The 24,184-nt window shown below is 45.8% G+C and overlaps 1 protein-coding gene across 2 annotated transcripts in view; it reads right to left on the bottom strand.

The window, feature by feature from the left end:
• Positions 1-24,184, bottom strand: part of cbarpb (CACN subunit beta associated regulatory protein b) — a 195,572-nt gene that overhangs the window by 156,317 nt on the left and 15,071 nt on the right. For both annotated transcript variants that reach the window (XM_041204886.1, XM_041204887.1), the window contains exon 3: positions 16,332-16,477. In XM_041204886.1, the coding sequence (XP_041060820.1) occupies positions 16,332-16,477 (146 nt within the window). The remainder of the gene's footprint in view (positions 1-16,331; positions 16,478-24,184) is intronic.

Genomic DNA, 24,184 nt, shown 5'->3' with positions numbered 1-24,184 from the left:
TAATATGACTGAATGCCACACATTTTGGGTGGAGTTTTCCATGCCCGCTGGCAGAGGGCATGATAGGCGGCACGTGCGGACAATATGGCGCGATCGGTTTCACCAAGGCAGGAAGGCAGGTGGTGATCGTCTGCTCAGCCTGCCGATGGCGTGCTGCATTTCCTGCCGATGGCCGTCGGGGAGCTCGTTGTAATATATCAGCGTATCATTACAGGGCCATCCCGCCAGGACCTTTGACCCCGCCGGATAGTCTGTCCACGTCGGTGGGGAGGCACGTCGACATGTTTCACAACAGCGCACGGGTGACATGCACTTGGCGGCCTTCACGTTGGGTGGACTGGAGGTGAGTGCAATGCAATGTTCTGCAGAACTCACCAAGGTCACCTGCTGCTTTGCAGGCTTCAGGGGCCACATACAGGCCGGAGTGAAGCGCTGCCCTGCCTCAGAGGCAACTGTTATCAGGACCATGGGGGGGGTAACTGCTGCTGTGTAACTGTATAAACTGACCATTCCTCTGCAACTGAGACAGTTCATGCACAGCCACAGTGATGTGATTGGGGTCGGTCACCTAGACTGCCCACCCATGCAAGGGAGGCACCAAAGTGCCACCAAGTGTTCCATTGTTCCATAACTTACACACCACCACCACCACCACCACCACCCCCCCCCCACCCCCGGCCCACCCCCACACCCACACCCACCCCCGGCCCTGTCCCACCCCCACCCCTGTCCCACCCCCGTCCCACCCCCACCCCCACACCCACCCCCGGCACGGACTCCAAGTCTGCGTCTGTTTTATTGGACCACGGAGCAGTTTGGACTGCACACGTTGTACAATCTCCTTGCCAATGCTGGCCGTGTAGCAGTCACTGCTGGAGGTGCTCACTGCCCCTTGCAATCTCAGCATCCCAGTTAGGAGCTGTCCTCCCCCCATGTCGCAGGTTGACAGGGCAGCCACAGCGCACTCATCTGTGGCCATGCGAGGGGTGACCAGCACTCTCCGGGAAGCATTAAGGGGCAGTCACACAGGGCCAGGAATGGTGCTAATTACACCTATGCTAACCACGTCTCTCTCTCTCTCTCTCTCAGGAGCATGAAGCCTGGTGCCCTAGCTGTCTGCCTGATGGCCTACAGTGAGCGGAGAAGACAGAGGAGAGAGCGTCTGAGGCTCCTGGCTGCGCAAAGGCAGGAGCACCAACCTCAAGAAGAAGGAGCAGCAGGGGCTCTCACACACACACTGCCCAGGATAGACAGTGAGCCGTGGCTGGTCGGAGCCTAGCGACACCCAGGGTCTATAGACACCGCCTGCCATTCCTGCAGGTGACCGAGAACCAGTGTCGCTGATGACTGCACATGTCTAGGGGCCTGGTCGCTCACATCTGCCACTTACTGCAGGATTTGGTGCCAAGGGGACATGGAGGGCATCCACTGCCAGTGGCTGTGAAAGTGACAGCGGTGCTCAATTTCTATGCCAGTGGCTCCTTTCAGGGTTCCACAGGTGACCTCAGTGGGATACCACAAGCCTCCACCCACAAATACATCCTGCAGGTGTGCGCACAGTTTCCAGGGCGTGTGCACAACGCCTACATCCTCAGTCAGTCACAGATCCCTGGAGTCTTCCAGGGTCCACAGAAGCTGCAGGGTTGGCTCTTTAGGGACAAGGGCTACCCACAAAGGCCGTGGCTGATGACACCCGGGCGGCCTCAGACTGCAGCAGAGCGACGCTATAATGAGGCTCACGCAGCAGCTCACAACTTGGTGGAGCAGACCATCAGGATGCTGAAGATGAGGTTCCACTGATTGGACTGGTCTAGTGGAGCTCAGCAAAACAGCTCACAGAGGGTGAGACACATCGTCGCCGTGTGCTGTGCCCTTTACAGCCTGGCACTGCAATGAGGAGACGAGCTGGCTGAGGAGGAGATGAAGGAGCTGCGCCAACAGCGATGAGGATGAGGAGGTCCACGGAGGCGACAATGATAGGGATGAGGCCCTCGCACTGGGTAGACAAAGCAGGTATGACAGGGAGGCCCTCATAGCTGCTAGGTTTGTGGAGGACGATGACGACATGCAGTGAGGTGACCCCATAGATCCTCACATCACATCTGTGAACATTTGACTCCAGTCTGGCTTATGGCAGCGTGAATACCCTCCGTGAGAATGGTCCTGTCATGGAGACACAGTGGAGGCCCTAATAGTCACCCGAATGCAGGAGGATGCTGACGACATGCAGTGAGGACACTCCATAGATCTTCACATAGCCTCTGAGAATGTCTGACTCCTGTCTGACTGAGGGCAGATCGCTTGCGCTCTGTGATCAGGGTCATATCATAAAGACGCAGCCGTGAAGCATTAGAAGTTCTTATGCTTTGTCTGCCTTCATCATCTGAGCCCTTCAGGAGCTGGAGCACAGCATCACTGGTCACAGATGCTGAAGAGATGGGGGTCAGCCCCTCCATAAAGGTGTTTTGAGCACACAGAGAGAATGAGAGAACTCTGTGGGGCCTGTCCACTACATTCTGGAAGCAATGACCAGCACTGTCAAGGTGCAGCTATCAGTAATGTTTCCAGGGAGTGTGAGGCTGGACCATCACTGTGGTCTGAAGGCTGCAAAGACACAGGGAAGAGGCCCTGGACTGAGACACCTGCCTTTATCTTGTGCAGAAAGGTTTCACATCTGAGTGACAAGAACACTGCTCATCAGAACAAGGAGCCATAGGCAGAGAGACATTCTTTGGAGTTTATTGACAATAGTGAACAGTATGTACAAGTGATTAACACCCGTGCCCAGACTGTGCAACTAACTCTCCTTAACATTCCTAACCTTTGCCGTTATGTCTTGGTGCTCCCCGGATATCCACAGTGGAGGTGGAGGCAGCCTGCTGACTGTGAAACCCTGTCTGTGATGACCTTGGCTGGCATCCTCTGGAGGGCCGAGACTTGGAGGTCCCTGGCCTGCTTTCGGGGCCCTGATGTGTGGCGGTGGCCCCCTCCTCGGCCTGTGGAGCTGGAGCTGCTGAGGTCACAGGAAGAGGAGAGTCAGATTGGCCGGACACTCTCGCACTCACCTGGAAAGATGGGCCCAGAGTGTGCACCTGCTGATCCTCCTCCCTATGGGTGCCCGGGGGCCCCAGGCTGACTCCTTGAGAAGCAGGGGTAGCTGGAGTGAAATCGAGCTGCCTGGCAGCCCTCTTGCGTACACACTGCAGGAGACCAACTACGGCATCAGCAATGGAGTTGAGCCCGCGCAGCAGAGCAGGAGAGAAGTCCTGGACCAAGGTCTCCATGTTGGCTATCATCCTGCCAGTGTTGACCTTGGTGCATTGCCATGCTGGCACTATCACCTCAGCCTGAAGGTGGACAGACTCCTCCATTGTGCCTTGCAATCTGAGGAGTGCAGCGGACGTCCCTTCCTGATGTTCCCGAGCTTGCCTTTGCAGCTCCAGCAACTGTGGAATGACCGAGTCCAGCGGCTCATCATCTGACTCGGACTCAGCAACGTTCTGGCCTCCAGCAGTCCTCCAAGTGCTGGGGACCTGGCAAGTCCCTGCCTCCACCTGCTGTGGATCAGACAGTGCGATGTACTCACCAGATTGTGATCCTGGGGCTACTCTAAAGCTAGGTCCCACTGAGGTGTGTGTCTCTGACCTGGTAGAGGGTGTGGGTGAGCGCTGTGATGGGACTTCAGGGAGAGTGCTGTCAGATTCCTCTCCAGGGGTTTCTTTGGGGCTTGATTGGAGGCCCTGGATCATGGACTCAGTCGGCTGTTTGGCAGATGTGCCTGCGAAAGCAAGGGGGGATAATTACTGCCTGGGCAGTGGCCTGTGAAAGAGGACAAATCACTCACAGCATGGTTGTCCGGTGGATGTTGCACTGCTGGAACCTCACTTGGTAGAGCAGCACTGACCTCACCGTCAGCACAGGACCGGTCCAGATCCTTCCCGCCCAGCTGGATGACTCTGTTTTCAAAGTCCATGAGGAACTTGATTTCAGGTATTCTGCCATCAGTCTGCAACCTCTCTCTTGTTGTGTGCCAGCTTGTCCTGCATGGATAGAGATGGGGAAAGAGTAAGCAGGATGCCTGCCAGGCCAGATGATAAGCATGCTTGGCTTGTGTGGACAGTGAGTGGCCCCATGAATGGGATGAGGGCAATGATGATGTGTGTGAGAGAGTGAATGGTGATGTCACTTGAACTGGCAGTGAGTGAGGGGGCCCTATGGATGTGTGATGGGCTTGTGAGCGTGTGAGTCGAGAGTGATGAGAAGAGTGACTTACCCTGGTGGAACGGAGGAGATCATTCATCCTCTTGCGGCACTGGGTGGCTGTCCATTTCTGAAGGGTGTTGGTACTGACCACAGCTGCCACCACCTCCCAAGCTGGATTCTTCACGTTGCTGCCCATCGCGCGTCCAGAGCGGGGGTACAGTACCTCCCGGTGGGCCTCACAGCATCCAGCAGTTGCTCAAGGGACCCGTCATTGATGCGGGGGGTGGGAGGGGGGCAGACTTTTTTCCTTTGCTGGCCGTGTCTTTCATGCAGCGGTGGTGAGCTGGAAGGAATGAGCACTGTGCTTGCAGACGGACTTTAACCATGGTGCCTGGCATGATGTGGCGTTGGGGTCATGGTCAGCGGGCGAATGAGACCCTACCCACCATGGAAACAGCGCGTTTGCCAGGAATGCATAACTAATGAGGCGGTTTGGGACGATACAGTGTGAAAACCCATCATCACAGCCGGTGGGTAAAACATGGTTTTACCTGCCCACCACCACACTTAGTGCAAATCTGGGAAAATTACACCTGCCGTATAAGAATTCAATTATATTTTGAAGGAATACGCTGTGTAGCTGTAAATATTGGTTTAGGCATAAGAAACATTAAAAAAAAAGCTAAACTTTTAAGGGGAATGAACTGGGCAATGCAATATAGATACCAAAAACTATCTGTACTGAATGCCAGTAAATTCTGTTTAATTAGAAACAAACATTTGGCATGTTAATACATTTATAAGCTTTGATTATGAACTGTCGGACAGAACAGAGCTTTGGGAGAGGGTACACATTTCATTTTGTGCAATAAGTGGCAGAGGGAACAATGACTACAAAGTGGCATGACTCACTTTCATGATGGATTAACTCAGTTAGGTATAGATTGATTATGCATACAGTGAGTTATTAGTTTTGTGCCTGACTAGAAGATAGATCAGGCCAGAATCAAACAAAAAAAAAATTGAAGACAGTGAAAGAAAAAATCTATAAGGGGAGCCTGAAATTGAAATGTGGATTCCACTGATACATATTTAAATTATAAGATAGTTGTGTTATTTTCTACTTGCTATTTTGCAAATATTTAGCTTTTTGATGTATATCTATTTTCTCCTCTCCCCTTGCAAAAATAAAATAGAAAAGTGAGAATACTTAGAGCTTCAAATTGCTTAATGGTCTGATGGATAAAGACATTACATGGTATAACGCTGAACAATGCAGACCAGGAGGATCCCAGAATCAATCGTGTGTGCTCCATTGGTTGATCTCAACTGGGACATCAATAAGGTGGTGTAACTAGTCCAATTGCTCTGGCAGGAATATATCAGCTGAGTAAGAATATAATGGCCTTTAAATAGTAAATACTGTTTCAAAGAAAAGAAATTAGCATGCGTTGCTAGAAGATATGAGCCACACTTTCCTAATTTTTTTAATTTATTTGTTCACAGGGCATGGACATTGCTGGCTAGGTCAGCATTTATTGCCCATCCTGAATTGCCCTTGGCAATGAGCCACCTTCTTGAACCGCTGCAGTTCATGTGGTGTAGGTACATCTACAGTGCTGTTAGAAAGGGAAATCACTCCTTTTAAACATTGAAACGGTTTGATAAGCCATTTCAGAGGACAGTTAAGAGTCAAACACATTTTCACAAGTAATGGGAGTATCCCTGCCCAGTGTTAAGAAACAGCACAGTTTTCACTTAAGGCTTACTAGCTAACTTTTCAGTCACTCACCAAGTTTTGCATCTCTCGTGAGACAATAAGCAGCCTGCTTATACCTCACATGAGGCCCTTGGTACAGTTTTTGCTCCAGGTATCGCTAAGCCCAGTCATGAAATGTTGATCATCTCTAGATCCGCTGGTGTACTCTCCCATTTTCTTGCTCTCCACATAAGGAGACAAGAGAAGGTTGTAAATGTATTTTATTAAACACAGGCTGAAAATGGAGCAGGATAGCCAGCATAGCTTTGCCCTGGCGATACATCTCACGCAGAACAATACAGGGTTGGCATGGATACCTAGACTGAGAGAAAGCAAGAACCAACAAAAGGGATAGAAAGAAAGGAGAATCAGAAATCTTAAAACACCCTAAAATAGAAACAGCATTCAATCCAACATCGTTGATAGTAAAAACAACTGCGGTGGGGGTCACTAAGCTTAAAAGGAATGAACAAGAAAACCCTGTCAGTACCACCTACAAAAGAACCAAGAAGTCACAACTGGCAACTCAGTTCAAAAAGTTTTTCTTTAAGTCTGGCATTGCTAAGCCACAACAATGTTTAGAGGAATTAATTTTCCCAATCTCCTATGTTCTGAAAAATCGACTCATAACCAATGTTCCCTGTAAGCTGCACAACAACCCAGAAGTCCCCACGCGAGATGCTGCCATTTGGCCCCTTTAAGTTATCATGCATGCACAGCAGCACAAAAACATGTATGGGGGCCACACACTCCAAAAAATATAGAGGGTATGTTGCTCATAACTCCAAAAAGGAACCTGTCAAAAAAAACCTTTATTTGGCCAACAATAAGTTATGGAAGCAGTGATTAATTGAAAAAATAAATAAAGATTTAAGTAAAGCAACAACCAGAAGACATGTCACAAAGATACATCACCACTAACTGAAATTTCCTCCAGCTATATCACACAAGGTGAATATTTTGCATTCAGACTTATGAAAGATGACAATGAAATGAGTTTGCAATTCCATGGGGATGAAACACCCAGCAATCGCAATCCCTAAATGATTAATATGGTCTCACGGTAGAATATTGCATGCAAAAATATAAGCATTAGCTGACACGCTGGTTGGCCAAAATGGTATCTTGTAAATATAATTTTTTCTCTATGTTGGGCTGCTAGACAGCACAATGAAGTAAAATGTCTATCATTATCCTAGTGAGGAGTAAAAAGTGTGGGAATGCAATAGTTATGGAGGATTCAATTGTAACAGGGATAGATGTTTCTGTGGCCACAAACGGGACTCCAGAATGGTGTGTTGTCTCCCTGGTGCTAGGGTCAAGGATGTCTCAGAGCGGCTACGGGACATTCTGAAGGGGGAGGATGAACAGCTAGTGGTCGTGGTACATGGTACAAATGACATAGGTAAAAAAAGGGATGAGGTCCTGAAAGCAGAATATGGGGAGTTAGGAAGTAAGTTGAAAAGTAGGACCTCAGAGGTAGTGATCTCAGGATTACTACCAGTGCCACGTGCTAGTCAGAGTAGAAATAGCAGGATATATCGGATGAATACGTGACTGAAGAGATGGTGTGAAGGGGAGGGTTTCAAATTCCTGGGGCATTGGAACCGGTTCTGGTGGAGGTGGGACCAGTACACACTGGATGAGTTACACCTGGGCAGGACCGGGACTGGTGTCCTAGGGGGAATATTTGCTAGACTGGTTACGGAGGGTTCAAACTAAAATGGCAGGGGGATGGGAACATATGCAAGGAGTCAGAGGAGGGGGAATCAAGGACAAGAACAAAAGACAGAAAGGGGAAGAAGGAAAGTGATAGGCAGAGAAATCAGAGGCAAGAATCAAACAGGGCCTCAGTGAAAAATAGTGGGAATGGGACAAGTACTGTTAAAAAGACAAGCCTTAAGGCTTTGTGCCTTAACGCGAGGAGCATTCGCAATAAAGTGGATGAATTAACCGCGCAAATAGTAAACAGGTATGATATAGTCGGGATTACGGAGACATGGTTGCAGGGTGACCAAGGATGGGATAAAAACAAAAAAACTGCGGATGCTGGAAATCCAAAACAAAAACAGAATTACCTGGAAAAACTCAGCAGGTCTGGCAGCATCGGCAGAGAAGAAAAGAGTTGACGTTTCGAGTCCTCATGACCCTTCGACAGAACTTGAGTTCGAGTCCAAGAAAGAGTTGAAATATAAGCTGGTTTAAGGTGTGTGTGTGGGGGTCGGAGAGATAGAGAGACAGAGAGGTGGAGGGGGGGGGTGGGGTGTGGTTGTAGGGACAAACAAGCAGTGATAGAAGCAGATCATCAAAAGATGTCAACGACAATAGTACAATAGAACACATAGGTGTTAAAGTTAAAGTTGGTGATATTATCTAAACGAATGTGCTAATTAAGAATGGATGGTAGGGCACTCAAGGTATAGCTCTAGTGGGTTTTTTTTTATAATGGAAATAGGTGGGAAAAGGAAAATCTATATAATTTATTGGAAAAAAAAAGGAAGGGGGAAACAGAAAGAGGGTGGGGATGGGGGAGGGAGCTCACGACCTAAAGTTGTTGAATTCAATATTCAGTCCGGAAGGCTGTAAAGTCCCTAGTCGGAAGATGAGGTGTTGTTCCTCTAGTTTGCGTTGGGCTTCACTGGAACAATGCAGCAAGCCAAGGACAGACATGTGGGCAAGAGAGCAGGGTGGAGTGTTAAAATGGCAAGCGACAGGGAGGTTTGGGTCATTCTTGCGGACAGACCGCAGGTGTTCTGCAAAGCGGTCGCCCAGTTTACGTTTGGTCTCTCCAATGTAGAGGAGACTGGGAACTGAACATCCAAGGGTATTCAGTATTTAGGAAGGACAGACTAAAAGGAAAAGGCAGTGGAGTTGCTTTGCTGGTTAAAGAGATAATTAACACAATAGTGAGGAAAGACATTAGCTCTGACGATGTGGAACTGTATGGCTAGAGCTGAGAAACACTAAGGGGCAAAAAACATTAGTGGGGCTTGTATATAGACCCCCAAACTGTAGCAGTGATTTTGGGAATGACATTAAAAAGGAAATTAAAGATGCATGCAATAAAGGAACATCTGTAATTATGGGTGACTTTAATCAAATCAGTAACAATACCATAGAGGAGGAATTCCTGGAGTGTATATGGGATGGTTTTCTGGACCAATAAATTGAGGAACCAACTAGAGAACCGGCCATCTTAGGCTGGGTATTGTGTAATGAGAACGGAATAATTGACAATCTAGTTGTGCAAGGCCCCTTGGGATGAGCGACCATAATTTGATAGAATTCTTCATCAAGGTGGAGAGTGACGTAGTTGATTCTGAGACTAGGGTCCTGGATCTTAATAAAGGAAATTACGATGGTATGAGGCACGAGTTGGCTATGATGGATTGGGAAACGTTACTTAATAGGCAATGGCAAACATTCAAAGAGCGCATGCATGAACTGCAACAATTGTTTATTCCTATCTGGCGCAAAAGTAAAACAGGAAAGGTGGCCAAACCATGGATTACAAGGGAAATTAAAGATAATATCAGATCCAAGGAAGAGGTATACAAATTGGCCAGAAAAACAACAGACCTGAGGATTGGGAGCAGTTTAGAATTTAGCAAAGAAGGACCAAGGGATTGATTAAGAAGGGGAAAAGAGTATGAGAGTAAGCTTGCGGGGAATATAAAAACTGACTGTAAAAGTTTCTATAGGTATGTGAAAAGAAGATTGGTGAAGACAAATGTTGGTCCCTTACAGTCAGAAACAGGGAAATTTATAATGGGGAACAAAAAAATGACTGACCAACTAAATACATACTTTGTTTCTGTCTTCACAAAGGAGGACACAAATAACATACCAGAAATGTTGGGAACACAGGGTTTAGTGAGAGGGAGGAACTGAAAGAAATCAGTATTAGTAGGGAAATGGTGTTGGGGAAATTGATGGGATTGAAGGCCAATAACTTCCCAGGGCCTGATAATCGACATCTCAGAGCGCTTAAGAAAGTGGCCCTAGAAATAGTGGATGCATTGATGGTCATCTTCCGAGATCCTATCGACTCTGGAACAGTTTCTACAGATTGGAGGGCAGCTAATGTAACCCCACTATTTAAAAAGGGAGGTAGAGAGAAAACAGGGAATTATAGACCAGTCAGCCTGATGTTGGTAGTGGGGAAAATTCTAGAGTCCATTATAAAAGATTTAATAGCTGAGCACTTGGAAAACAGTGGCAGAATCGGACAGAGTCAGCATGGATTTACGAAAGGGAAATCATGCTTGACAAATCTACTGGAATTTTTTGAGGATGTAACTGGTAGAGCTGATGAGGGGGAGCCAGTGGATGTGGTTTATTTGGACTTTCAGGAGGCTTTCGGCAAAGTCCCACATAAGAGATTAGGATGTAAGATTAAACTGCATGGGATTGGGGGTAGTGTATTGAGATGGATAGAAAACTGGTTGACAGACAGGAAACAAAGAGTAGGAATAAACAGGTCTTTTTCCGAATGGCAGGCAGTGACTAGTGGGGTACTGCAGGGATCAGTACTGGGACCCCAGCTATTCACAATATATATTAATGATTTAGAGGGAACTAAATGTAATATCTCCAAATTTGCAGTTGACACAAATCTGGGTAGGAGGGTGAGCTGTGAGGAGGATGCAGAGATGCTTCAGTGTGATTTGAACAAACTGAGTGAGTGGGCAAATGCATGACAGATGCAGTATAATGTGGATAACTGTGAGGTTATCCATTTTGGTAGCAAAAACAGGAAGGCAGATTATTATCTGAATGGCTAGAAATTGAGAGAGAGGAATGTGCAACGAGACCTGGGTGTCCTTGTAAAGTAGTCGCTGAAGGTAAGCATGCAGGTGCAGCTGGCGGTAAAGAAGGCAAATGGTATGTTGGCCTTCATAGTGAGAGGATTCGAGTACAGGAGCAGGAATGTCTTGTTGCAATTGTACAGAGTCTTGGTGAGACCACACTTGGACTATTGTGTGCAGTTTTGATCTCCTTATCTTAGCTATAGCTAGACAGGGTGGATGCAAGAAGGATGTTCCCAATGGTGGGGGAGTCCAGAACCAGGCGTCACAGTCTGAGGATACGGGCTGGACCATTTAGGACCGAGATGAGGAAAAATATCTTCACCCTGAGGGTGGTGAGCCTGTGGAATTCATTACCACAGAAAGTAGTTGAAGTCAAAACATTGTGTGTTTTCAAGAAGGAGTTAGATATAGCTCTTGGGGTGAAAGGGATCAAAGGATATGGGGAGAAAGTGGGAGCAGGCTATTGAGTTGGATGATCAGCCATGATCATGAAGAATGGCGGAGCAGGCTCAAAGGGCCGAATGGCCTACTCCTGCTCCTAGTTTCTATGTTTCCATCCATTCTTTACCCTGGCCACTTGCCTTCCTTCCACTCTCCCACTTTCTATCCTTTTCAAATTTATGAGGGTGATGGAAAAAAGGTTTAGTTTTATGCATCAGCCCATAATCGTCAGCCACTACTGCTTCCTGTCTGGCAGTTGCAACCCTTTGGTCTTCAACATGGGTTTTTATTACAGAAGGTAGGGAGTTTTTAAATTCTTCCAAGAGAATGGTCTCTCTGAGAACTTCATAGGTAGTTTCAATTCTTAATGCTCGTATCCATCTGTCAAAACTACTTTGCTTAATCCTTTCAAATTTAATGTAAGTTTCCCTCAGTACTTCCTCCAAGTGATGTTCAGCATGGAGGAGCACTGATTCATCAGCTGAGGGAGGGCAGTGCATGGTAATCAGCAGGCAGTTTCCTTGCCCATGTTTGACCTGATGCTATGAGACTTCATAGTGTCCTGAGTCAAAGTTGAGGACTCCCAGGGCAACCCTTTCCTGACTGTATACCACTGTGCCGCCACCTCTGCTGGGTCTGTCCTGCTTGTGCAACAGGATATACCCAGCGATGGTGATGCTGAAGTCTGGGACATTATCTATAAGGTATGATTCCGTGAGGATGACTATGTCAGGCTGTTGCTTGACTAGCCTGTGAGACAGCTCTCTCAATTTTGGCACCAGCCCCCTGATGTTAGTAAAGAGGACTTTGCAGGGTCGACAGGGCTGTGATTGCCATTGTCATTTTCAGTGCCTAGGTCGATGCCAGGTGATCCATCCAGTTTCATTCCTATTTGTGACTTTGTAGCGGTTTGTTACTGAGTGGCTTGCTAGGCCATTTAAAAGTAAACCACATTGCTGTGGGTCTGGAGTCACATGTGGGCCAGACTAGGTAAGGACAACAGATTTCCTTCCCTAAAGGACATTGGTGAACCAGATGGGTTTTTACAACAATCAACAATGGTTTCATGGTCATCATTAGACTTTTAATTCCAGATTTTTATTGAATTCAACAGGTATTACTCTGGGTCTCTGGATTACTAGTCCAGTGACAACACCACTACGCCATCACCTCCCCCCCTTTTTAGCTATCTTCTTAAATGAAATAAAGAATGCTTCAACATCCCTTTCTTCAAACTTTGGAAGAGCTTGTACAAATTTAAACATCTCCCCACCGAGTTCTGAGCTGGAAATAAGTCCTGCCTCACCTCCTGGTGTCTCTTTTTTAACTGTCAGCATTTTAGGTTGGAATTCTTTCTCTCTCTTTCTCTTTCCTCCTTTTCTAACTTCACCATTTCTAACTCCCTTTGAAATGTCCTTTCTCTTTCTTTTTCTACTTGTTCCCTTTGGAATGCTCTCTCTCTCTCTCTTTCCTTCCCTTTTTCTTTCTCTGCCCTTTCTTTCTCCCCCTGTTCCCTTTGGAGATCACGTTTTCACATTTCCATTTCTGTTTCCTTTTCTGCTGCTTCTAGTTCCAATTTTTTCATTTGCAACTGAATTTGAGCCCATTCCAATGAACCACTCCTTGGAGAACTCTGTCTCTTGGGTATTCTTTCCAATTTCAAAAGCTGTGCCACCTCTTTGATTATCTCTGCCTTCCCAGCTTTGGCAGGCAATCCTACTCTTAATTTACTTGCCAATTCGATTAACCTGGCTTTTGGGATCCCTTGTAAAATCTTCAGGGACATCCCTTCCACTTGCAGGAAAACTTTAGCAGTTTCCAGTGCCATCTTATTTTTGATAGTACAAACTTGGTGTTCCCTTTTAGCTTTTATTACTTACTAAATCTACACCCACACTGTTGTTGTCTTTTGTTCCAAAATACCTCAGTTGAGCCCCTAAACATTGTCACGACTCACTGGGGATAGTGCGCTGTAATATCAAGCCCCACTGTTCCCCGAGCTGCAATAAATGTGAAAAAGTTTGATCAAACCACCAGATTGCCCCAATTCTAGCTAACTGTTTAATTTAGGTTAACAGAATATCAGCACCAGGTTTTTAAACTGAAAAAGTAAATGACTGTTTATTGAACAAACTGTCGTTGACCAGTGGAAAAAGAAAGAAACATGAACTGCTAATTTCTAACTCTGTAACCTAAACTCTACCCTTCTTAAATCCCTATACACACACATACAAGACACAAAAACATGGATTTTAAGAGTGGGATAAAACAGTTCAATAGCACCAATTCTGGAGTACAGGATTCAGTGGGTTGATTTTGACTGATGCCTTCCAAATTCCTTTCAGTTCTTGTTGTTGGCACGAGGTGGTCTTCCAGCACTTTCAGTATTTAGTTCACTGCTTGAGCACTTGCCTTTCAATGTCTCTAACAATGATTTCCCCTTTTGGCTCTTGACAGGGGTTTTCAGAGAGAAAGAGCAGGTTATAGAGATATGAGAAGAAAATCCAGCTAGCTATTATTGTGGAGTTACTGGAATCTTCCATACACAGGAGAGAGAAGTTTGAGGTCTTGTTCCTTTCAGGCTAGAAGCTATAGTGCTTCACTGCTTCTCACACAAAACCTGGTCACCTGGTCAGGAGCCAATTAAAATGCTGTTGCCAGGCAGCCCCCTTTGTCTAGAAGTCCTTTCCGGCACCATCCTGTCTTTCATGGTACACTCTGTTCTAGGACTGTAACATTGTATATATCTATCATCCTGCTCCAGTTGACATGTCTTTCAACCTGCAGCCATTGTAATTTTAATTCACAGTCCAACAGAAAATAAAAATATATGTTCTTTATAACAGTCCAACAGAAATAAAAAAATATGTTCCTTACACTTGTGCTTATAGTGAAGGTTTCCTTTAGCCATGATGATAAGAGTACATTTACTAGCCAATTCTTCTTAAATTCTATTTCAGAGACAGAGCCAAGAGTCCCTAGGGTCTATGAAATCAGCATCTAGTGAAGGCAAATTGGTGTGTCCTGCTACCAAGCAATGTGATGCAGGCTGTCAAACAAACTAAACATGCACGGAAGGATACTGACAATATACATTTCCCACTGTGGCCATTTTACTGTCATTAATTAATCACCCAAATTGTACATCACCTCTGGCATCTATCACTTCCAATACTCCAGGGTGTATCTAAAGTGCTCCTTTCAGCGAATGGAGACTCTCATTTAACTAGAATTAACTAGGTTAACAATTTTTGCACAAAAATCTGATGAACATTCGTGCTTTGGAACGAAAGAGTCAACAAATACCTGGACCAGACAAAAGTAGATAGGTTTTAAAACACAATCTTTAATATTTTTAAAGTGGTTCTGAAGCTATGGCTGACTCACTGTGTATCACTTCAGGGCATTTTTGTTCCTAAGGTTCATTAATGTCATAAAGTATCTTAAATGAAGGCTAAGGTTAAGTGTTGAGCTTCCATTACAATTAAATGGGTTGAAATTAAGGAGATACTTTGCTCTTTGTAAATTTTGGGGTTCGTTTCATTCATAGAGATTCAGATTTGAATACTGCATGCAGCAGTTAAGGCAGTACAGTGTCAACGTGTTTCTTTAAATGTTAACTACAGGCCCCCTGGTTCAAAAAATTCAATGTTGTAGAGTGAAGTGCTTAATGGGATGAAGGCGTCCAATCAAAACAGAAAAATCCCTTAAGTGAAGCTCTAAATCAATTCCTTTGATGTCCTGAAAATTAATTGAGAACTTTTTTCATCATTTAATGTAATTAATGCATTTTCTCATTTTGTATGTCATGTTTGCCAGTCATAAATAGCTAGCAGCGTTACTCAAGGTCTTGATAAGAGGCAGACACAAATTCCAGTTCTATAGCACTGCTATTGGTATTTCACAGAAGTATAACAAAAGGAAAGGGCAAAAACAACATAGCAATTAGCAGGGTTGACCAAGAACTGCAATTATAACTGGTTTTCCCATTATATTTGTGGTACATATTTTGTATTTTTTACCCACAAAGATTTGTTGTCATGACGAATCAAGCATTTTCTCTTTTTGTTCTTAATTACTGCCAGCTTAACTCAGTTGTATGGGCCAAAAGACTGTGGGGTCCGAGTCCCACTACACACTTCAGCATATAGTCCAAGTGGACACTTTGGATATGCAATACCAAAAGAGTGCTGTATTGTTGCAGGTGCTACCTACTCAGGTGGATGTAACAGAGTCTAAAGGGTTGTTTGAAAAGCAAAAAGCTCTACTAGTGATTTAAGCAACATTCCTCCCTCAGAAAATATATCAAAACTGCTTAGTTTGGCCAATTGTTTGTTGAATCTTGCTGTGCATTATTTGATTTTTGTGGTTACCTTCCTATTCACACTGATAACAGTACAGAAATATTCTACCGGCAGTGAACCATTCTGGGATACCCTGAAGGTATGATAAGGCATTATATAATGCTTCCTTTCAGAGTCATGGCTAATATGGTCTATACAGCTTTATGCAAACAGTTCCAATTGAAGTGCAAAGTAGACTGCCCCCTATCACACCAGTGACATTTCTGTCTTCCACAATGCCTATCATTATGCCATCTGTTAATGGGATTGCACAATTAATGCAGAATTATGGATAGATTTATGCAGTAGACTTGTTTTCACTAGGAACCAGATTGATACTGTCAAGACTCATTTGGATTAAAATGTATAACAGCTGCCATTGAAAGGAAACTTTCACTCCAATTGTTGGGGCTGGATCTGAGGCTAGTACAGTGTCACAACACAATACAGCTTCTAGTCAGAACAATTATATCACTAGGATGTACAGTCTAGTACAATGCAATTACAGACAGGGGTTATTGCTTGCAATCTGGATATTACTTTGTCACATTAACAAAAGTTTTGTTTGCAAATTTATGGTCAAACCAAGACATGATAGAAGTACACACTGATACTAATACTAATTATTCTGAAATCCAATGCAAGAAAATACAGAACATATATTTTTATCCATTGTATGTTCTTCAAACTATGTTATTGGCTAGATAGGCAACAAGACTCTTCCAATCAGTTAAAGAAATGGAGTTACACCAGGATGTAAGACAAATGACTTACCTTGAATACCTTCGATCAGTTTCACAGCATCTTCTGCAGATAATCAAGATACCAGAAAGTAGGACTAAAGTCCCACCAATGAAGACAGACACAAGGACAAGCAGTAGGACATAACCATCCTGGACACTCGGATCTTTGGGAATAGCCTGCAACAAAGCAAAATGTTACAATCAATTAAAAATCTTTGCCAATAGTAAAATGATTTATCATTTTTAACAGTGAGCACACATAGCAAAATAAAAGGACATACAACTTGACGCAAATATTTGAACATTGGAGCATTAGAAATAGGGTTAGTCAGAAACACCCGTCAATTAGAGCATTACCTGGGCTAAAGAAGGAATTAACTTTAAGGACAGACTAACATCCAATCTCTCTCAAGATGAATACAGTCTACTCCTAAGAATTCAAAGTTATTTTCTGAGCAAAAAAAAAATTATCAAATCATTTGAGTCAAACTGCATACATAACATATCGTAGTGGAAATTTAGGACTTAAAAGAAACTGAATCGCCTCACAACTTGAAGTAAGAAGAGACCGTTGGAACTAGGCTACCATTGGCATTATGCCTTAAAAGCCAGGGCATGGCTACTTTAGCTATTTCATATTTATCAGTACCATAGAAAATATAGTTGATTTAATCTCCCAATACAAATACTATTCTTGGCTTGCCTGCTACTACTGAAAAATGTGTCACTGGGACTGGTGGGGAAAAAACACCGAAATGTCACAATTACAGCATTGTTGAGTTTAACATACTTTCAGAATCAGAGCATAAATAGTGGTGTGACATTTAGTTAGCACTCTGGTTCTTGATGTTACACAGTGGGATACTAGTGGATGTACGCTAAAGTGTTTGTCTGAAATCCTGTTCAAATATGCATTTAATGCCTTCACTAAAATAGCAACAAGGAAAGTTCAGTTAAGTGTATTGGTGTCTTTTCACCACAGACTAATACCAGAGGCCATGTGTTAAAAAGGGTAGCCCAGAATAGCTAAACTTCAAAACTAGTGCCAGAATAACTCTGTTGAACCAACACCTTCTTTTGCCCACCTTGGGATGTGATCTGATGCGAGAGTTTCTTGTAAGATGTAAGATTGTGGAATTATCACTATATTATTAATACAATCGTATGTGAAACTAATAAACAATGAGTGAATGACCCTTTAAATGAATCATGTGACTGTAGAAATGTATCATAAAGCTAGGAGATGCAAACAGCGCAATAGGGGAAGTTAATGAATTAGCAGCACAACAAAAAAGGAAATACCTTAATTGAGTTATGTAGCCTGCTTTTTAAGATAAACAATTGGGCAGTTGAGCTACCATATTAAAGTTTGTGAGATTACAATGTAATGATGGAAGAGTTATTCATAATTTATCCTGGCAACATGCTTATTATAAACCATGATACATTTGGTTTGTCTACTCTTCTAGTACTTGATATTTACTAAAAGTGAATACAAAAAGCGGAAGTAATGTGTTTCTTGTAGGCTGAATTACAAGGGTTTCAGCATCTGGTATGATGAAATACTGGGAATCATTCACTGAAGTATATTTTTAGAAAAATATGTTTGGGTGGGGCACGGTGGGAAGGAGTGAATATTTGTACTCATGAAGTTGTGGGATGTCCTATTTTCTAGATGATTGGTAAAGACTGCTGGTGAGAAAATGCGCCCAGAAATTGAGAATCAGCCTTCTCGGGTGGTAGCAATGTGTCATTAGTGGTGCCAATACTTGTGGAATACACTCTGGTCCTGGCCACAGTACAGACTAAAGTTGTACAAACAATCATTGGTCTGAAGCCCAAAGCCACCAACCAGGAGAACCTCAAACACCTCCCCCATTAGGGGAGACTCAATAGCAAATGACAGTTGGACTGTCTGAAATAAAATAGATGTCGATTCATAATTTTTAAAGCTTGGGCCAATAAAGAGGTTGATGTCCTGTAATGCACATTGATGTTGAAAGCTTCTGACAAACTGCATAGTTCTACACAACAAACTGAAGCATGTGTAAGCAATGTAAGGCATCTTTCGCAGTGATCTTGCGTAATCTGGATTACACAGGACAGGTTTACATCAGCTGCGGAAGTAAACCCACATAAAGACCTTGAATCAGTCAAAAGCCAAATAATATTGGGTAGAAAAAAACTGAGGAGTAGCCTTTTTAAATATTTTTCAAATTATAATGTAAAGTTAATTTTGGTTAACAACAAAATGTAGTAAAATTGCTCATTGTTTTAAATGTTTGGATTATTGGAATCCTTGCTGAATTCCACAGTTCTGTTAAAGCATAAGCAAATCCAATTCATATATTTTAATCCTTACGTCCACATCTTTACACAGAAATCATTTATAGATTCATATTTCTGCACCAACTGACTAAATATTACATCATTACAATAGGAAAACTTAAACATTATAATTAGTGATTAAGCATACTACAAGGAGACCCAGACCTTCAAACACAAGACAAGCTGAACACCTCCTCAAATTCCTTAAGGCCTCTTTTATGCTTGAGCGCTGGAAGAAGAGGTAATCAAGCAGAGACCTCCAAGTTGTGAGGTTGGCCTCCTAGTTACATGCTGGATTGTATAGCCTGTCCCGTAGGAGGCACTGTTCTGCATGTTTTCCAACAGTAGCTCAAGTGACTTGCAGAAAATTCGATCCTGAAGATCATTATTTCGATTTTCCCCGATAGTGGGCATTAGCGTTCTTGCGCTTGACAGATCTACAGCAAAGCCTTACACAAGCTCAGCAGTTCCACTACTGAGGGCATTGTTTTTAATGTTGCATAAATTACTTCCTCACTATATACAGTTAAGCTGGCTTTGTCTTCAGATGGGCATCACTTTTTTTTTCAGAGTGCTCCATGCCCCATAGACTTTCTACACATATATCTGGCCATATATGGTGAGCTGGCACCAGAATAAAATCACCATTAAAATTGGAGATTGTCATTAACTTGTTTACTGGGGAGTCTGCCATCTTTACTCAGTACAGTGAGCTAAGTTTTCTAGCCCAAATTAGAGAGATTAAAACTAAACAGAAACATAGAAGGTAAGATTGTGATAAAATAGGGCTTGAGGAGTATGTATAGCTGGGAGCTAAACAAGAAGATTAAGAGAGCTAAAGAGGAAGATATAAAAAGATAATCGATAAGAAAATTAGTATTTTTAAAAGCATAAAGAATAATCAAAGCAATGTAGATAAAACCATGAAAGATGTGAATAGCACTTTGGATTTTATTTTTAAAAAAGGGGTACAGTGCATGAGCAAGGAAGGAACGAAGAATTTGACGAAGGCAGTAGTGAAGTCACAAGTTACATCAGTGTGGTAGTATAATGCTTATGTAACTGGGCTGGTAATCCAGACGTCTGGATTCATAATTTCAGAAAACTTGGCCAGGATTTTTCCCTCGTCGGGCAGGTTCGACGGGTGGGGGAGGTCAGCAACCCGACCGCCACCCCCGATCAGCTCCGCACCGCGATTTTACGCGGGCGGACCAACTAAGGCCTGCCCAGCATAAGACACGGCTGTGGAATGGGCGAGAAAGGGCAGGCAAGGGCGGGTGCTCAATGTCCGCCGGGTCCAAGGGCAACCCTGGTGGCCAATTCAAATGCGGCTGCGGCAGCCATTGGAAGGCTCCCAGTGAAGGACGTTGACCTCGTGATGGACAGAGTTGCGGGTGGACATGGCAGGCCTGAGGGCAAGTCGGCGGGGCATTCGGCCCTGTGTTTCTCTGATGAGTGCCTCGCTGTCCTCCTGGAGGAGGTGGCAGCACAGAGAGAAATCCTTGTCCCCAAGGATGGGAGGAGTAGGAGGCCTACAGCATAAGAGCCTGGGAGGAGGTGCCATCCAGGGTCAGCAGCCATGATGTGGTGAGACGCACATGGGTGCAGTGCCAGAAGTGCTTCAATGATCTCCTTCCATCTGGCAGGGTGAGTACCGTGTTGGCATGGGTCACTTAGCACAGCAGGTAAGAGCTGGCCATCCCCCACTTGGACCTCAGAGGTCTTAGAGTGCGAGTGGCAAATGTCAATGAGGCAGCATCTGGGGAAGAGGGTGAACCCTGGCTGCTTGGAATGAGTGTCTTGCGGCTCCAGGGTCATAGATCGGCTGAGCCCTGTGAGGTTTTCCTCTGGTGGGGTTGGCCAGGCTGTAATGGCAATGAAGGAACAGGGTGGACTAATCAAAGCTCCTCTCTCCTTTCAGGAGAAAACATCCCACAACAATGCCGAGAGTTTGTGAGACTGGTGGGGGACCACCCCACCTACTCAGCCTCACTCGAAATGAGCAGGATGCCCTGGAACTGGAGACATGCCACGTGCCTAAGACAACCAGCTGCAGTAAGGCTGGGGTGCCACAGGGAGGTAAGAGTGTAGTGCACTGAGGTGAAAATGTCTGTAATTGCAACCATTCCGCTGTAGTCTCGATCTGAGCCTCGAACCTGGAATCCCCATTCATAATGGGAAGACGAGGGTACCCTGATCCAATTCTGTCTCATCCGGGTGCCAGGCAGGCACATTAACTGTGTAATGACTTTGACTAATGACATGTCCTTGTTCTTCCTTTCAGGCTCACCAGCAGCCCATCAGGGTGAGGAGCCTGAAGGTCCATCACAGACCTAGAGGACAGCACCCATCACAACGCGCCTGCTTCACACCCTCTCAGCCAGGCAGGCACCAGCACAAATACCAACACCTCGGTGGGCATTAGTTTGGCAGCTAGTATCTAGGTGCACATTGGTGAAGGCACTTCACACTCGCTTGAGGCACAGGCAGAGGCAGAGATTGCCCAGGGCGCTGGTGGTCAGAGGGCTGCTGGGGACCAGGAACATGTTCAGTCGGTGGCTGATGATGGGCCTCTGGAGTCGTCCCTGAGGCAGCAGATGCTGGAAGTCCAGCAGGGTGTGCGGGAGGATCTGGCAGAGATACGTGAGGGAATGTGTGGCATGGTCTCCGTGGTGGAGGAGTCTTTGTGGAGGGTGAGCAATGCAATGACCCTCATGGCCGAGCACACTGCCTCTACCCTGGAGAGAGTGGTGACACTCATGGAGAGGCTCCTCCAGGAGCTGAATCAGGGGTTCCTGGGGATGCGCTCCGGCCTGCAAGCCCTCACACTAGCAATGACCTCAGGTGGTCACTGTCAGTGTGGGAGATGGATTGGGCACCCAGTATCCCAGCTCGGTGCCTGTCCACCAGTGGTGAGCAGGGAGGTCCAAAGTGACCTCACATTGGCACACGGTCTGCCTGTCATCTCCGCAGCTCCTCTCAGGAAGCTCTGGATGACCGCAGCAGCTCCTCCGCCCATCTGCCAGTGACCGTGGCATCCAAAAAGGCTGCAGTGACTGGGGAGATGCCAACCATGGCACTGGCTGCTCCCTCCCAAGTAGGGCCAGCACAGGTTCCACAGGCCAGAGGAGGCCCGCCAAGGTCATCAAGGCCAACAAGACAGCAGAGTGAGCAGGTTGCCTCCTATGCCAGCAAGGAGCACCTAGACGTAAACTTAAAGCATCTTAATCACAACATGGCCTGATCACGGTGATATTTGTTTCCCCTACTTTTATGTTAATTGTTCATTGGTGTGATGGATAACACCTCTCAATTTCATTTGTATAATGTATGCCAGGCACCATATCATTAAATGTGTTTTTTTACAAGCCCCTGGGTGCTTCATTTGTTCTGCAGGTGCAGGGTAGCCTATGATGTTACGAGTGACTTGTTTCTCATGAAACTTTATTGAAATGGCACATAGTGCATGTTGTTCACCAAGCAAATGATCCTGTCAGGGATCGGGTATGGAGCTTGCAGCCCTGGCATGTGGTGGTGGTTCTTATTTGGTAGGTTAGCTGAAGGAGCGTTGGATCAAAGCATCCCAGGTGTCCCTGCCTCCCTGGAGGTTGCTCAGGTCAGCGTCCATACCCTCAGCGTTCTCCTGGCCATGTTCGTCCTCGGACTCATCGTCTGCTGCCTGAGCAGCTGCTTCAACAACTTCTTCCTCCACTGTGTCCCTCCCTTTCCAGTGCCAGATTGTGGAGAACGCAGCATGCAACCACTCTCAGTGACACATGATCTGGGGGGTATTGCAGTGCACCCTCTGAATGGTCCAGGCATCGGAAGCGCATCTTGAGAAGCCCTATGGTACTTGTGGAGGTGTGGCTCCTGTTGTCCCACTGCTCAGCCTCTGTTCTTGGATGGTGGAGAGGCATCATGAGCCACCTTCTGAGGGGATAGCCCTTGTCACCCAGCAGCCATCCATCCAGCCGGGCTGGAGCACTGAAGAGCCCCGGCACCTGGAAATGTCTGAGGATGTAGGCATCGTGGGAGCTGCCTGGGTACCTTGCACAGACTTGTAGAATCAGCATCCTGTGGTCACACACTATCTGCACGTTCATGGAGTGGAAGCCCTTCCTGTTGACGAAGGCACCGGGCTCACCTGCTGGAGCCTTGATGGCCACATGTGTACAGTCTATAGCACCCTGGACACGGGGGAAGCCAGCAATGGCCACGAAGCCTCTGGCTCGCTGTGTCTGGCTGGCCTCATCCATACGGTAGTAAATGAAAGTCATTGCACGCCGAACAGACCGTCTGTCACCAGCCTGACACAACTGTGGACAGCTGATTGGGAGACTCTACAAAGATCACCCACCAACCCCTGGAAAGAGCCTGAGGCATAGAAATTGAGGGCCACTGTGAACTTCAGCCCCACTGGTATGGTGTGTCCACCCACACAGTCAGAACTGATCTCAGGCCTAATACTCTGACAGATGGAGGTCACTGTCTCCCTTGAGAGGCGGAGCCTCCTTTGGCGTTGCACCTCAGACATATTGAGGTAGCTGCATCGCCACCTGTAAACCCTGGCAGCAGGATAGTGGCATCTCCTGCAGCCCCTTTCACTTTGCACTTCCTGCTGGCCCTGCGCCCCTTGTGCCCGCACCTCTCCTCCCACAGGTCCCTCCCCTGGAAGCCGAATAGGGACATTGGCCTCCTTCCCATTCTCGCCCCCTCTTCCTCCTCAGGAGAGGTACCTCCTACAGAGACCACAATCCGACATTCCCAGGGAAAGGGAAGGCTGTCTGATACCTGGAAAGCCCTAAGTAGCATGAATCCTCCAGAGTCCTGAACTGAAGTCCCTTATTTCTGTCAAAGCAGCTCTGAAGTGAAATGAAGCTGCCCTGCTCACACAAGCAAGCAGCAGCAAGTTATAAGCTAAAGTACAAACCACTCACACGAACAAGCCCACTCATCACTCTTATCCCGCCCGTGGATGAGGTTTTTGAAAATGTTGCGCCCAGGCAAGGGCCTGAAACTCGCACGGGCTATGTAAACTCTGACACAATTAGTGTCTCAAGGGCCTGAACCGGCCGCTTACTTAATGGTGGGCGCACCTCTGCCTTCATCACGTGCCCACCAAACGAAATATCGCGAGGGTGCGAATTAATGTCGGCACGCTCAGCCGACATCAACGGGCTTTATTTCTTGCCCGGACATGTCGGGCGTGCACCCCCACCCCCACCTAAAAAATTCCGCCCCTTGAGTCCAAATCACATTGATAGCTGTTTGGGAATTTGAGTTTTAAAAAAATTAGAAATGAAAAAGCTGATATGAGATTGAGCAACCATGAAGCGCTCAGAATGTTGTAAGACAAAAATGTCTTAGTAAGTGGCTCACCGCATCCTTCAAGGGAAGGAAATTGCTGTGGTTGCCCAGTCCAGCCTATATGTGACTCCAATCCCAAACCATTGCAGTTGACTCTTAAGTGGCCTAGCAAGCCACCCAGTTATTAAAAATGTATTAAATGACTGTCAGCAGTTCAAGTAAAGGTCCACTACCACCTTCCCAGGGCAA

The sequence above is a fragment of the Carcharodon carcharias genome, chromosome 14, assembly GCF_017639515.1.
Source record: "Carcharodon carcharias isolate sCarCar2 chromosome 14, sCarCar2.pri, whole genome shotgun sequence".
NCBI lineage: Eukaryota > Metazoa > Chordata > Chondrichthyes > Lamniformes > Lamnidae > Carcharodon > Carcharodon carcharias.
Note: the sequence above shows the minus strand (reverse complement) of the source record. Positions and strands in the feature narration are given on the sequence as shown.